General features: G+C 38.6%; 2 protein-coding genes across 2 annotated transcripts in view; both read left to right on the top strand.

Annotated features, from left to right (window-relative positions):
* Nucleotides 1–15,146, top strand: part of MTRR (5-methyltetrahydrofolate-homocysteine methyltransferase reductase) — a 328,893-nt gene that overhangs the window by 179,530 nt on the left and 134,217 nt on the right. The gene's annotated exons all lie outside the window — the stretch shown is intronic.
* Nucleotides 1–15,146, top strand: part of ADCY2 (adenylate cyclase 2) — a 149,046-nt gene that overhangs the window by 55,129 nt on the left and 78,771 nt on the right. Inside the window, exon 3 of the mRNA XM_042465160.1 lies at nucleotides 3,211–3,372. Within this exon, the coding sequence (XP_042321094.1) occupies nucleotides 3,211–3,372 (162 nt within the window). The remainder of the gene's footprint in view (nucleotides 1–3,210; nucleotides 3,373–15,146) is intronic.

The raw sequence follows: 15,146 nt of genomic DNA, 5'->3' as shown, positions 1-15,146 counted from the left end.
CCAGGCTTGAAGCTAAGGTTTTTAAAGTCATCTTGTACTATGTGCCTCCTTTTGGATTCACTTCTGATAGAAGTACAGTGGGTCCTTTGTATCCGATGGAGTTTGGTTCCAGGATCTCCCGTGGAAAACAAAATCTGTGGATGCTCGAGTCCTATTATATACAATGGTACAGTAAAATGGTTCCTTTTATATAAAATGGCAAAATCCAGGTTTGCTTACTGGAATTTATGTAATTGGGGAAATATTTTCAAGCCAAGGATGCTTGAATCTTTGGTTAAATCAGTGGATAAGGAGGACCAACTATACTTTGTAATTATCAGTAAATGGTTATAAACCTATTGAAATAGTCAAGGACCTGCTGAAATAGACACCATTCACAGTGCTAGCCTTTATTTCCTGAGTGATAATTTCATCTAAAGCTTAGACCCTGCCTCTACTGCTCCAACTCCTAATCCAGATATGTGGAAAGATTCACGCTCTGTGATTAGACATCAAGCTGGTTGTTGGTTGCCAGGAATTCTAGGGTGAAACTTGAATTTTAATCTTTCGATGTTCAGTTTGATAGTAGGAAAAGGCTAAAAGAAGATTAAAATAGAAATTTCATGCATTACTATTGTTTTGTGAATCATTTTTAATTTTGCAGAATGTGTTACCTTAAAGAAGTCTACCACATAGATAGCTATAGGTCAGTAGTGATGTAAAAGCACCAGTATGCATATCTAAAAAATAAAAAGAGGTTCATAGCATTCCAATAGACTGCTTTTCAATCTTGGAAAGGAAGAGAGGGAGCAAATATTCTATATGCTCCTGAATGTTTGCAGTGGTACAGGTAGTTCAGAGGTAAACTATTTCAGTTTGTGAATTTGACTGGATCAGTAATTCTAATAAGCAGTGACAGTCAGGCTTATCAGTGTTTTCTCATGTTCAAGGCTTAACATTTAATATTTGAATGGGATATACTGACTAAATCTTCCAGCTGCATGTTTTTTTGGTTATCAGATATTTGATGCTGCAAACCTGAAATGTAATAAACATAATGTGGCTATTTAATTTTGGAGTGTCTGTTTTTTAGTTCTTTTCTGGATAGTTGTGAGTGCATTATACAGTTTATGCTCTCTCTAAGTACCAAATAATACTATGCAAGCAATATGCACCTAGCTATGCTAGAGATACTGTAGCCCATTGCTGGGTCATTGCACGATTTTAGATGGGTTTCTGACTGGTTCTTAGATTTTTGGCAAAAGTCACTGTAATATCAACCAAGACACAGATTTCTTGTAATTGTAAGCAGCACAAGGACACATCTTTCAGTCTTCTTAACACAGATTAGTTGTGCCTTCACTGATAAGAGTTTTGTGTTCACTGATAAGAGATCCTGAACTTTGCTTTGAACTTTGAAAGCACTTCTGTGGACCATGAAGACAATAGTCAAAACCAACCCGGCCCTCAAATCATGAACAAACTCCGGCTTGTATACCCTTGTTTTCAAACATATTTGTGAGCATCCAAATCTGTGCATTTGAAACAGTCATTTAAACAAATACTGTAATCAAATATTATAAGACAGAATTATTGGCTTGCAATAGCACAATTACTTCTGGGGTCCCAAGAGAACTTTAGGATTGGGACTTTAGGGGTCCCAAGATTACTTTCCTCCACCATACCTTAGAGTAGAGTTGGGGACCTTTTGTACCTCCCTCCCTATGTTTTCACCAACTCCTAGAACCCTTTAAAACATACTACATACACAAAAGTATACAGTACAGAAATATTACAATTTATAATGATAAAATAATGAACATGCCTCATTTGAAGATCAAGAAGAAGACAAAAAAATGAGTGAGCCATGCTCAGCCAACTTCCCTTAATATTTACAGTTGGGAGTAATCCATTCTTGGGGTTTAATGTAGTCCTGCAGATGTTACTGAATCACAGTGCTAGCAGTCATAACCACTGGCTATGCTGGCTAGGGATGATGAGAGCTATAGGTCAACCACTTCTTGAGGGCTGCATGATTCTCACCCCTGATTTATGGAAACATTAAAAGGGAGCCCAAAGACTGATTAAAAATTAACCGATTTGATAGTACATGTCTATCAAAATACCTAAAAAAAATTCAGCTCAGCTTTGTAAATGCTGTAGAAACAGAAGTGGCAAATTTGCTTGTATTTGGTGGCACTGACTAATGTACTAATAAAACAATATTGGAACATGGTCATCAAGCAAATTACTGACCTGTCTACGACTGAATCATGCAGCATATTGTTAAGCATAACAATTTCTAGGATACATCTAGACTGCAGAATGAATGCAGCTTGATGCAACCTTATCTGGCATGGCTCAGTGCTATGGAATTCTGGGATTTATATTTTTGAAAAACATTTAGCCTTCTCTCTCAGAGAGCTCTGTGCTACAAAAAATGACAAATCCCAGGATACCATAGGATGGAGCCATGACACTTAAAACAAACTGCATTAATTCTTCAGTGTGGCAGCAGCCCTAATCAGATACCCAGACTTCTGTGATATCCTACATGCTGCTTGCTGCTTGTGTGTGATTAGCTGAAGCATGGCAATCGACCCATGTTTTTCTATAATCAGTCAATGTGTGTGTGGGGTGGGGGGATACACTGTGGGAAAGTATACATATCCATAAAATGACAGCATTTATACTGTTACAGAAGGGTGTGGGGATGCCACCAAAGCTTTAGGAGCCTTCATCCAGCATAGTTGTCTCAAGTCTAATAAGAAGACCCAGAGATTATAGCAATGCATGAAAGTTCTGTATGTTACAATCCCTTGTCACCTGGCAAACAAGAGAGGCTGAGGTGCAGATGGGGGAGAAGGGAGGTGCCAGGATAATAGAGAGAGGGAGATTCATGCCACATCAACAGGTAGAAAGGAAAGATAGATGAGCTCTGGTCACAGTGACTGGGACTTCTGGATATTAATGTCCAAGATGTCTGAGGAGCTAACTGTTCCCCATCCCATACCTTACAGCAAATATTTTAAAGAGAGAGGACTTTAAAAACAATAAATCAGGGTGTGTGCTACTGTGGATTGCATCAAAAACTTAAAAGATTCTTTTGGACACACTTTAAGTAACCCTTTCACTAGATTTCAGCCAGTGTAATTTTAGCTTTTATACATTTGGGGGTGTTTTCGATTTATTTATTTTTTACAAGAATTGTCTTTGTCTTTCTGTGCACAGGTGTCATTTTTCTTATTCATCATTTTTGTGGTCTATACCATGCTGCCCTTCAACATGCAAGATGCTATAATTGCCAGCGTTCTTACTGCTGCATCACATACCATTGTGCTGAGCATCTGTCTGTCATCAACAGACATCATCAAGGAACACTTGGTTTGGCAGGTATGTTTTTGGTACGTGGGTCATTATGTGCTGAATGGCTGGATCAGTGTGCTTGGACAGCATATATACATGATATGTTATTAGGAATATAACTTAATGCCTTCTCATACTGGAAAAAATGTATATGTTACAGTTCCACATACCGTATATACTTGACTATAAGTCAACCTCATGTATAAGTCAAGGGCAGGTTTTGGGAACCGGATTATGGGTTTTGATATGATTTATGGATACATCGAGGGTCAAACCTACGGGCATGGAACAAAGTATGTAAAGGATAAAGGACAGGAAAATGATGCCAAAGAACATATAAAATTCTGGCAGGCATAACTGTGGGTGCTCATCCTAATAGCTGGATGAGGAGGGAACTGTGGTAAATCATGGCTGTGTGATGTGTGGAGGAGACAACCAGGCAAAGGTAGGGCTACGGAAATTCTCACATGTCAAAAAGGATGAAAAGGCAAACCAAAGAAAATGGTGACTTATGGTGACCTTCAACTTTAATGTGATAACTTTGCCTGATTTCAACCCAGAAAAGCTGACATACACAGATGTTCCGTTTAAATCCTCCAAAGCCCAATTCTTCTCACTGCTCCTTTGAGGAGTAGTGCCAAAGATCTGCCACTACCACCATTTTCCAGCCCAGGCAGTCAAAAAAGATCAGTAGAAGCAACACTGGTCCAAAACAAACTGCAGAAATAATCCAGTGTGAGACCACTTTAACTGCCCTGGCTCAGTACTAAGGAATCCTGGGTATTGTAGTTTATTATGGCACCAGAGCTTTCTGACAGAGAAAGTTAAATATCTCACAAAACTACAGCTTCCAGAATTTCTAGCATTGAGCGAGGGCAGTTAAAGTGGTCTCAAACTGCATTATTTCTGCAGTGTGTTTTGGACCATGGTGGAGAGAATAGAGGCGGATCAGTGCTTTATTTAGGTACCTGGGACAGACTAAACTCTCTCCTTTCACCATTCTACTCAGAGAAGGGGATAGTTCCTTTTTTTTTGATAATTGTTAAAGTATAGTATATTGACCAATGGATGATAAGTCAAGCCAAGTTTTTAAAAAATCTAAACGTGATAAAATAATAGAGACTGGAAGTAAACATATGATTCCAAAATGTTATAAATTACTACTGTAGTGGGATATGGAAGATGAGATAATTAAAGATAGCATGGTTAAATGGGCACAAAATATAGGGCACAATATAGAATACCATGAATGGGAGGAAATATGGAATAATAAAATGAAACATACTTTATGCCAGGACCTGAGAGAAAACAACTATAAGATGTTGTAGAGATGGCACTTACCTTCACAAAGAATTGCCCAATTATATAAAGGTACCAAACCTAATTGTTGGAAATGCTCTTATGTGACAAGTTCATATTACCACTTTGCGGTGGACATGCCACATAGCCAAAAAGGTTTGGACAGAAATTTATACAATTATGATGATGGAACTAAAAATAGATGTGGCTTTTTTACCATAGGTTTTCTGTTTGGAATGATTAAGAAAGAAACAGAAAAGTGGCACAGTAAATTGGTTTTTTTTATATGCTAACTTGTGCAAGGATAATAGATGCACAAAAATGGAAGAGAGAGGAAACACTAACAGTAGCACAATGGTTATTTAAATGACATGAAATGGCAGAGCTAGACAAAGTGACATATTGGATGAAAGGGAAAACAGAAGAGTATGTACAAAAGGTATGGCAACTGTTCTATAACTATTTGGGGAAATGCTGGAAAGAGACTATTAAGTTAAGAATACACTCAAGAAATAAGTTTCTTTATTTCCATGTCAGACTTGGAAAAAATGATTTACATTAAATTACATTGTAAACTTATATTGGAAAATAGGATACTGGGTTTATTTAACAAAAGATACATAGGAGGTATAGCGCATAAACTTTACTGGAATTTGTATCTCAAAAATACAGTTTGAGGTTTAAAGTCGAGTTATACAATTCTATTAAATATAAGATTGAACATTGATCTTAGTTACAGCAGGACTTGGGTGGGGGGAAGTCACCTTCTGTGTGGTATATGTGTGTTTTATAATGTATAGGATGAATGAGATGTCAGCCTTTGTACTTTTGTATTTCAGTAAATACATGTTTGCTTATTTGTTTCTTTGCTTTATTGGATGATGAGATGAATAAAAATATATTTTAAAAAAGAATATCTCCAAATTGGCAGCCTTCAATTAAAACACTGAACACCCTTACTAAAGAGATGAGCAGGATTGTTAACCCTCTCCCACCTTCAAAATTAGAAAGAAGACTGGGGATTTTTGACAGTCATTATGCAAAGGCAAATAGATTCCTGTGGCCCCTGGAACCAAGCTCTGCCCCAAAGGATTGTAAACTAAACTGATGGTGACATGAAAGCATTAGGTTGGCCTGCCTTTGGAACATAACAAATTATCTTTTCCAAGGGGTTTGCACATTCTTTCTTCTATCATGTTCTTCTAGAACAAAACTAGAATGATGGTCTCCTGGTGCTCTTACTCTTGTTTTGTTAGAGCTTTTCAAGTCCTGTTGCTTGCTACAGGCCCCATTGCTCTTTGTAAATTGACAGTTGCATCCTTGTATTATCTCTTTTGTCAAAATGGCAAGCATGTTTCTTTCTGTATGTTTCTAAGCCATCAGTGTTGCAGGGTCAGTCATTGCTTCACCTTTTTGAAATTAGGTTCCTGCTTCACAGTTTCAAAAAAATTACTACTCAAGACAATTTTCAGATTAATACTCTCATCTGTATCCTCAAATTGCTTATTTCAAAGAAGCAATGGCTTCCCAGCAAGTATTTGGAGACATCAGGTATCCCCCCCTCCAACTTGGGTTGCATTTTCAGTTTCTGAAGTTCTGTTGCAAATCTCTTAACTTGTTATTTTTTGTATATTCTTTAAAAATAACCCACAATATTTGAGTGTTTCTCACCAATTTCCCTTCTTTCCCTCTTGTGAATGATAGTTTCTTTCTTCTTTCAATCTTCATTCTCTCTCTCTCTCTCACTCACACACACATGCATCCAAGTGAAGCCTGCAACCCAGTTTTGCAGCATATTTTGCTTAGATTGACTGACTGATTTTGATTGGTTGATTTCAAAGTTGCCTTTTCAAGTTGCAATAAAATAGATAGATGCCATGGTCCGGAGAGTTCTGTGCATGTACCTGATGAATTTAAGTGCATGCATAGGATTTTTACTAATGTTTGTTTCCAGGGCAGCCAAATACTGTACTGAAGGGAATTTACTACTTCCATGAGTAGTAGAATCATGGAATTTTAAAGGGTTCAGAGAAACTCCAGTTGTCATCTATTCCAACTCTCTCCCAGTGAAGGAATTTACAACAAAAGCATACTTCCATTAGGTAGCATGCCATTGTTTTGGGCAACAGCACAGGTGCGCACACAAACGCACACACACTCTTTACGATATATTGGTCTACAACCACAGTCTCTGCTCTAGAATGTTCCATCATAAAGATATTAATGACTCTTAAAAATAAAAATGTGAGCCTTGAACAAACAACGTACTTTCAACAATGATACCATACTCCTATTATTTGAAGTCACATCACTTTAAACCATGGGTGGGCAACTTCAAAGCGGGCATTTTTCCACCATGCATCTGCTCAGCAGGTTGCAGTGGTGTGTTTTGGCAAGCACAAAGTGTTGCAGTGTCATTTTGGCTAGTTTTTAATTTTTTGTGTGGTTTAGGTGGGCTTTGGAAGATCAAAGCATACCACTGTGATTTTAGCAAAATTTGGGTGGGTGGATTAAAAACCATCCAAAAATCAGCCCAGTTTTCTTTAAAGTAGTCTGGGGCTTTGAAGGGTTTCAGGAGCTGTATTTTAGGGGTCCCAGGGGCTGCATGCAACCCAGGGACTTTACCTTCTACTCTCCTTTATACTAATATATCTTATAATGACATTGTCTCTTATTGGATTCCTAAACTTCAAAGTCAACTAAACACCTTATGCAGAAGCTATTACTACCTTTGGTCCTCCTAGGTAATAATTTGACTGTTAACGGAAACAAGTGAAAAGCACACCAATAGGCCCAAAGCTCCATCATATGGTCAGTTATTTATGGGAATAAATGTAGATGTAACAATAATAATATCTACCAACAAGTAATCAGGAACTAAAACACTACCTGTTTCAAAGAGGATATCCATCAGGTGGCACTGACCATATCTATAGGGTTGCCATATTTACCATTATATATCTCCTCTACAGAACAGAGGTAATTAAAATATGGATAGTTGTGTGCCTATGGCAGTTGATTTCTACCTGTCGTCTCCCCATTATCATTTAGCAGTCAAAGAAAGTTATTCCTGATGGCTAATTCACCATATCTTTAAAAAGCCTCCTATGGTTGTTTTCCATTGGCCTCCTACCTTAAAGAGGCTGCTGGTGAGAACTGAAATAAAAATACCAACTGAAAACTCTGGGTCATATCACTGTGCTTCCAAATGTGGCATCACTTGTGCATATCTGAGTGAAACAATAACTTTTAAAAGCAGAAGCACTAGCAAAATCTATGACATTAAACAAAACATGACTTGAGGTTCAACAGTGTGATTCAGTGCTTGCACCCTGAATGCAACAAGCAATATGTTGAGGAAGTCACCATCCAAAACAGTTCACATGTTAAAAATTTAACTACAGTTAAAACATATGACAGTCTTTTTAAATAACTGAACATGTAAAACATGAATAAGAGAAAAGCAAAACCTAAATATGCCTTCTGAAAAGTATGAGCTTCCAAGCATTTGGTGGAATAATACTTTCAAATACTTTCCAAAAGGATATAACTGGGAAGACAAATGGACTTCTTGGGAGAGTGCATTTCACAGTTTCAGAGCCACTGTACAGAAAGCCCTGCTCCTAATAGATGGAGATCCAGCTTTTACAAAGGCTACATTGTATAACAGGGCTTCCTTATGTGCTTGCTAGGGCTTACAAGGCAGGAGACTCAACTTGTTATCTTATGGCTTGCCCAAAATTTACAGGATCAATTACAGTTTATACTGCAGCAGCAGGGAAAGCTGGATCAGAAGAAATTGTTTTTGCTCTTTGGCTTTTGTTATGCATATTGTTTGAGCCAGCAGCAATCAATATGGAGGCTGGCATACTTTCTGTTTAGGTAGAAGATATCAGATACATTGGAACAGCATGTCCTTCATTTGAAAAATCTTCTCTGGAAGAGCCTGTTCTGCTTCCTCAGCATACCATTTTAATTTAGTAGAAACACACTAGTTTTATTTCATTTTTAAAAATGTCTATCATTAAATTCACCAAAAAGGAGGTTTAGCACAGTCTCAGTCAATAAAACCTTCAAAAAACACAGAAACAAGTTTAAAAAAATACAGTGTATCCTGTATCTTGTACATACAGGGGATAACCTTCATGTAGCTGATTAAGTAGCTCTAGTCCTTGAATGCTTATGACACAATCAATCTGTTCAAGCTTTAGGTTGCCAGAGCTTTCTTGGTTATAAATGGGATCCAGTGGAGTTATTTCAGGAAAGTTGTACTATGTTCCTTGTGTGACATTTCTGGTGACTTTTCTTACTATAACAGGCACACAAGAGACTTGCTACTCCAATGTAAAACACATTTTAAGACAGCTTTGCAAAAAATGTGTTGAAGTTAGTAGTCAACAAAACCTTTCTCAGTCTACCGGCTCACAATTACCTATTAAATACCTTTGAAGCATTCTCCCTGGAAAAAAAGGTAAAAAAGAGGGGGGAGGAAGGATGAAACAAGAAGAAAGGAACCTTCAGTTTTCTCCCAGACTTTAAACACTTCCCTATCTGGTTTTCTTTATGGTATTCCCTCTCACTGCTAGCATCTATTAGGAGCCTGGATAAACAAGGGAAAGACTAGATGGATTTGATTATTCTGTTCAGCAGAAACCATTTTACTAGGTAGTGTAAGATTTACTTTAGTCTCTTTGGGGCTGTACAAACAGCCCTGAAGGGGTGGCCTTCAGCTGCCCCTTCTTCAGCTGGATCAGGACCACGGCAACCTCACGTCGCAGCCCCGATCCAGCATTTCCAGGGTGTGAAAAGGAGGTGCAAAAAGTGGCTGCTTTTTTCACTCTGGAAAGGTTGCCATAGCTGTGTTGCCAACAGCTATAAGGTGCTCCTTTGGCTCTGCGTCGTATGGACACAGCACTGGAGGAATGCCATGACACTGCACATCATGGGGAGCAATAATAATAATAATAATTATTATTATTATTATAATGCATGGCCTCATAGCGCCTTGGGGTTGGAGTTGGGGCATGCATCATCTGGATGCAACACCCCAACTCTGCCCTCAGGCTGGCCTTTCAGGCTGGTATGAACTAAGGCATTGCTGAACTTTGGGTTTCCTGTTTTTCTTTTTAAATCTGCTCTATTTTCCAAATCTTATCACTAATGGGAGGATTTTTCACAGCAGGATGTATCCTATATTTGTATTTTGTTGAGTCCTTTTAGTTTTTCACATTTAATTTGGTTAAAATAGTAATTTCCAAGCTCTGTGACATTGGAGAGAGCTTGCTGGTATGTTGTGTGAATAAATTAAACTGAATAGCGAAGAGCTCCTGTAAACCCTAAGTGCAGTCGGATGCATCTTTGGGCTTCTCCAGATTGGTGAAAGAAAGTGAGAGTTCTTGCAACATACCTGGGTATTGCTGGCTGTTGCCACCTCTGCATCTGCTCATTCCTATTTCTTTTGCGTTATGTATTAGGAAACTACGCACTTCTCATTTCTGGGTATTATAGCCAGGACAATCCAGCAACATCTATAGGGCCACTGTTCTAACTATTAAACTGGCATGAGGGATGGAGGGGGTTGAGGATGAAGAAGGCAGTGCTGATTGTCTCTTTTCCCAGCAGCACCATCTCTTCAGTGATCTGCAGGGGAACTTCTCTGCTTCTGGTTGCCTCCCTCCAAGGCAGCAGCACTCCTGGGCATGGGCATGCCTGGTGTTAAAAAAAAATAGGAGTCTATGCTTCTACTTCCTAGTCAAGTGTAAGGAAAAAACGGGGAGTACTACTGGCTCAGAAGGTTTGCTACTACACATACCCTTGTATATTGCCCCATCCTTATTTTGGGGCAAAACCTGCAGGAAGGAAGAAGACGTCTGGAGCCAGGAACCACAACTACTGATTCCAACAAACTTCTTAGGACTTTTTGTTATTGTTGTGATAAACAATAAGAACAAAGTATGCATCCATTTCAGTTCAGGGGGACAAAAGGTCTGATTTGGCTATCAAGATGTCTGAAACACATTGGAGCAAGGAGCCAGCATGCTGGAGATAAGAGCTTAGATGTATTCTGGGAGGCCTCTCAAAGTCCAATTTCATTAAAATTTTAAAATGTACTTTTCAGTCATCCTAATACAGTACTTTTGTGCTGATGGCTGAAAGCGCAATATTGGAGCATGTTTAATACTTACTGAGCCATTTAGTAAAATACTCTCAGTACTGTACTTCTAAGTGAAAGGATTAGAGTGGTTTTTTTTTAATAGAAAGAGCTTGGAATAGTGGCCAGAAACCACTCCCACACCTTTTTGATTTAGCTGGACATCATAAGTAGAACTTGGAAAAGCTACTTTTAGCACTATAGTTACCAGAATCCCCTACCAGCATGAATGGTATCTATGTTGGCTGTAACCCCATGGGAACGGTAGTCAAAACAACTAATTTACCAAGCAGTGATCATATGAGCATGGGAAGTGGTTTGTGTGATAAATTCAATAGCCCTGTTCAACAGCCAAGGTGCTGCATATATACAGGTTAAATTTGAACCCGTTACATAGCTGTTTTGGCATAAATGATAGCTCCAGCTCCCCTTCCTTTTTTGACAGGCAGCTGATAATTGAAATGTCAACAGGCTTGGGCTCTTGCAGCTCCAGCTGCTCCAAACCTACTCTGTTAGATTATTATACCCTGCTTTCTCTCAGAAGAACTCAAGGCAGCATAAAGGCAAAAAGGTTTAAAATATATTTTAAAATATAAGTTTAAACACCTTATTTGCACAAATTCAAGACAATATCCCTGGACAATATCCAGGGCAAAGGGCTTGGCTGGTTCCAGAGGCCAGGCCAGTGCAGCAGTGAATGAACATCATTCAGGTCCATTCCCTGAGCATGAAGGATTAATTACATGGTGTCTGCAATGCAGACTTTCTCACTAACTTTTCTCTGTGTACATATGGCCTTCAGCAAGTCAGGGCTTGAGGCATTGCCATGATACTAGGCAGCTAGCTATTGATGGAGCGGAGGAGGAATTTTACTCAAGTGTGCATTGGCCTTCACTCTTCAGGGATTTATTTCATCTGTGGGAAGAGTTGTTTTCATATAAGAATTTTGTATGCATCATTGCTACAACTTTATTAGAAGAGTTAGGGCCCATACAGACAGGCCAAAATAAAGCTGCTTTGGGTCACTTTGGAGGTATGTTGTTTAAATAATATACATGTCTTAAGAGGCCAGAAGCTGCACCAAAGCTGTGCTCTAGTCCTTAGGACTGGTACATGGGTTTGGCGCAGCTTTCAGACTCTTAGGACTCATGCATCATTTAAACAGCATACCTCCAAAGTGACTCAAAGCAGCTTTATTTTGACCTGTCTGTATGGGCTCTTGGTGTTTGGCAGCAACCAGCCATATCCAGTATCAGGAGTGGGTAGGCTAATGGACTCAGCCAAGGAGCTTCTTTCAAGAAACCTCAGCAGCAAGACCTAGAGGTATTAGTTCAGCCTGGTAGCCCTAACTTCACTCCTGGATATCAGATGTGTGTTTGGGGGGGGATACCATCCAGCACCGAACACTGCAGCAGGCACCTATTTATCACCACCATTTCCACTGTTTTGCAGAAGGCAGGTTGAGGAGGACACTGATTTGTAGGTCAATCAGTTTTTGATATCTAGACCCTATGTGGAAGCCGAAGCTATGATGAAGCTGTAATCAATAAAGTTGTAGCCTTTTCATTCAATGAAGGTGAGACTTGTCTCTTCCTTTCTTTTCTCCCTCTAGGCACTGCAAGACTCTCTTGTTGGGTTTCCTGAAATGAGCATTATTACATTGCCTTGCACAAACATTCACCATCCTCCATTGAGCCCTTTCATACTACATAATTACAGCACTATGATTCCACTTCAGCTGTCATACCTGCATCTTATGGAATCCCAGGGTTTGCAGTCAAGGGAGGAAATCTCACCCAAAGACCCGCTCTAGTGCCTCCCTGACTGATAAACCTCAGGCTTCCATAGGATGTTGCCATGGTAGTTAAAGTGGCAACACGGTGCGATGGAGATGGTTTTGTCATATTTTACCACTTGATGTACACAAGACACTCAAATCTGTGAATGTGCAAAATATTTTTTGTTGTAGTACAAGTCTTAAGTAAACAGAAACAAAGGGCCTATTATTACTGCCCATTTTTTGCACCAAAAATGTTTGGTTCCAAATATTTACCATTGCTTTGCTATTCTGAAGTTTAAGTCACATAGAGTAGCAAATAAATGGCTTTGTAGCACTGTGTGATGGATAGACCAAAGTATTAATTTCTGAAGAGAGGCAAACTTTTTTAAAAAAAATCAGAATCATAAATAATTGGTCATTTATTTAAAAGACTGAATATTTATTTCATTCTGAATTCTACTCACTAGTCTATGTAGATTCTTGTTTGAGATGTGCCTGGGGCGGAAGATAATTTCCAAACAAAAATCTATTGATTTTATTAAATGGACAGGTTTTGTTTCGTAAGAGTTCTACAAATAAATAATATACTGTATTTAGTTTTCATAGAATCTATTATTCTATAAAAAAAAGTTTTGGCTTACTGTTAAATGAGGAAGAGTGCACTGACTGTTCATCAATAAGCATCATTTGAAGATGTCACAACAAGATGGTAAAAGGTAGAAAGTTCTCTAAATGTTGCTGCAATCTGCGGTAGTTCCAATCATCAAAATAAATATAGGTCTCTCTATGTACAAGATGTAAGTCAAAATGGACTTTTTTTCAGGCTGCCAATTATTTCTTTTCTTAGAAGATTCATGGTTTTATTCAGTATAAAGCAAGTCATATGAGGCAAAATGTATTCGTTGCTCCAAAATGGGCAACAGTGTAGTCTTTTTGGTTTGTTTGGGGTGGGGTGGGGGAGTTGGTCCCCATATTCACTGGAAATTGATTTCTTGTCTATTGTTTCGTGACTTTCCCATCCCTCTGTGTGACACAACTGTCCGTTAGAGTGCATGAATGATACATTGCAAAGATCTATTCAAGTGTTTTGTTTGGAAAAATCTATTTTTCCAGTTAGCAGCCATCAGCACACATGTTGATTTGAATGAGCACCATCATGATGCGTGCTTTGTGCAGATATGTGCATTATTTATCTTCTATCCAGAAATCTTCTATTCAAAAATCCATGTACCAAATGAGCCACAGTACAAAAGCTGCCTGCAGAGGGGAGATTTGGGGAAACAACTGTTTTTATCTAGTTACTGGCAGATGTACATTATCTCTTGTTCTGTCACAGGAAACATTTTGACTCCCTATCCCCATTTTGCAGCAGTAGATTTCTGCAGAGCTTCATAAAGTTACTTTTTTGAACTACAGCACCCAGAATCCTTCAGCCAGAATGGGGCAGTGTGGGATTCTAAGAGCTATAGTACAAAAATGTAACTTTTCCAGTTTCTGAATTCCTGGTGTTAAAAGAATCAGATGATGTGCTGTTAAAGGGGCAGTTTTTTTCTGATGTTGTTAAGTATATACATTAAGCATCAGCCACATTTGTTCAGAGCATGTTACTTGAATGAAAAATATAAATTCTAAGAAATGAAAAAGTAGCAAAAGGGGTTGTTCCCAAATCCAGCTGAAATGAGGAGATCATTCCTTTTCTTCTGGTTTCCTAACCAGGGAATATTTCCAGGATAGGAAATGTTTATTCCAGCCTCTGTGCTTCTGGTAAGAAGGATTTAAGTGTCTCAGATCAGTTTCCAGAAGGCTACTGCAGGAAGAAGGAAGCCTAGCACTTTGGATATGTTAGATAGGACAATAGGAGCATTCAGGAGTAAAGATTAGCAGTCCTGCAGGCTGCAGTTTCAAACATACTACTAAGGATTAAGCCCTACTGAACTTGGTGAGATTTACTTCTCAATAGATATGATTAAGATTGTATGTTGGGAAGGGATATTCAACAAGCTGTGTTGACTGTTGTTCAAGCAGTCTCTATTAAAAGAAATCCAACCTTTAAAAAAAAAGCCTAGCTGTATTGCTTCTTATATAGCTTCAATGTACAACTTCACCCAGCTGTCCATATTGCAATTCTTTCTGTATTTAATTGGTTCTGACCATACTGTGTCTATATTCTTCCTAGTTACCTACCACTGGTGATGTATAAAACACGGCCATGAGAGGAGGGCCTGTCATGGGGAATAATGTGCTGAGCTCTTTTAGTTGTCAAAGAGTGCTGGAAGCTATTGCGCTTATTTCCACAATAATTTTATAGACTCTGGAATGTCACCATTAAATCTAAAATAACTTCTTGTATGTCAGGCTTATCGCCCTTCTCTGCAACATACTAGCTTTCTTGTACAATGGAACTGTTATAGTTCCATTTCTATTGGGAGGAATTGCTAGGAGTGCCTCAATAATTCTCAAAGATACAATTTAGCAGCTTAAGTAAGAGATTGGGGAGGACATATAGATAATTAATATTTAGCACCAGAGAATGGGTTTGACTTGTGCTAGGAGATAAAGTACCTCCAAGTG

Source organism: Sceloporus undulatus, chromosome 4 (assembly GCF_019175285.1).
Source record: "Sceloporus undulatus isolate JIND9_A2432 ecotype Alabama chromosome 4, SceUnd_v1.1, whole genome shotgun sequence".
Taxonomy (NCBI): domain Eukaryota; kingdom Metazoa; phylum Chordata; class Lepidosauria; order Squamata; family Phrynosomatidae; genus Sceloporus; species Sceloporus undulatus.
The sequence above is the reverse complement of the archived record's forward strand: the minus strand, read 5'-3'. Positions and strand labels throughout refer to the sequence as shown.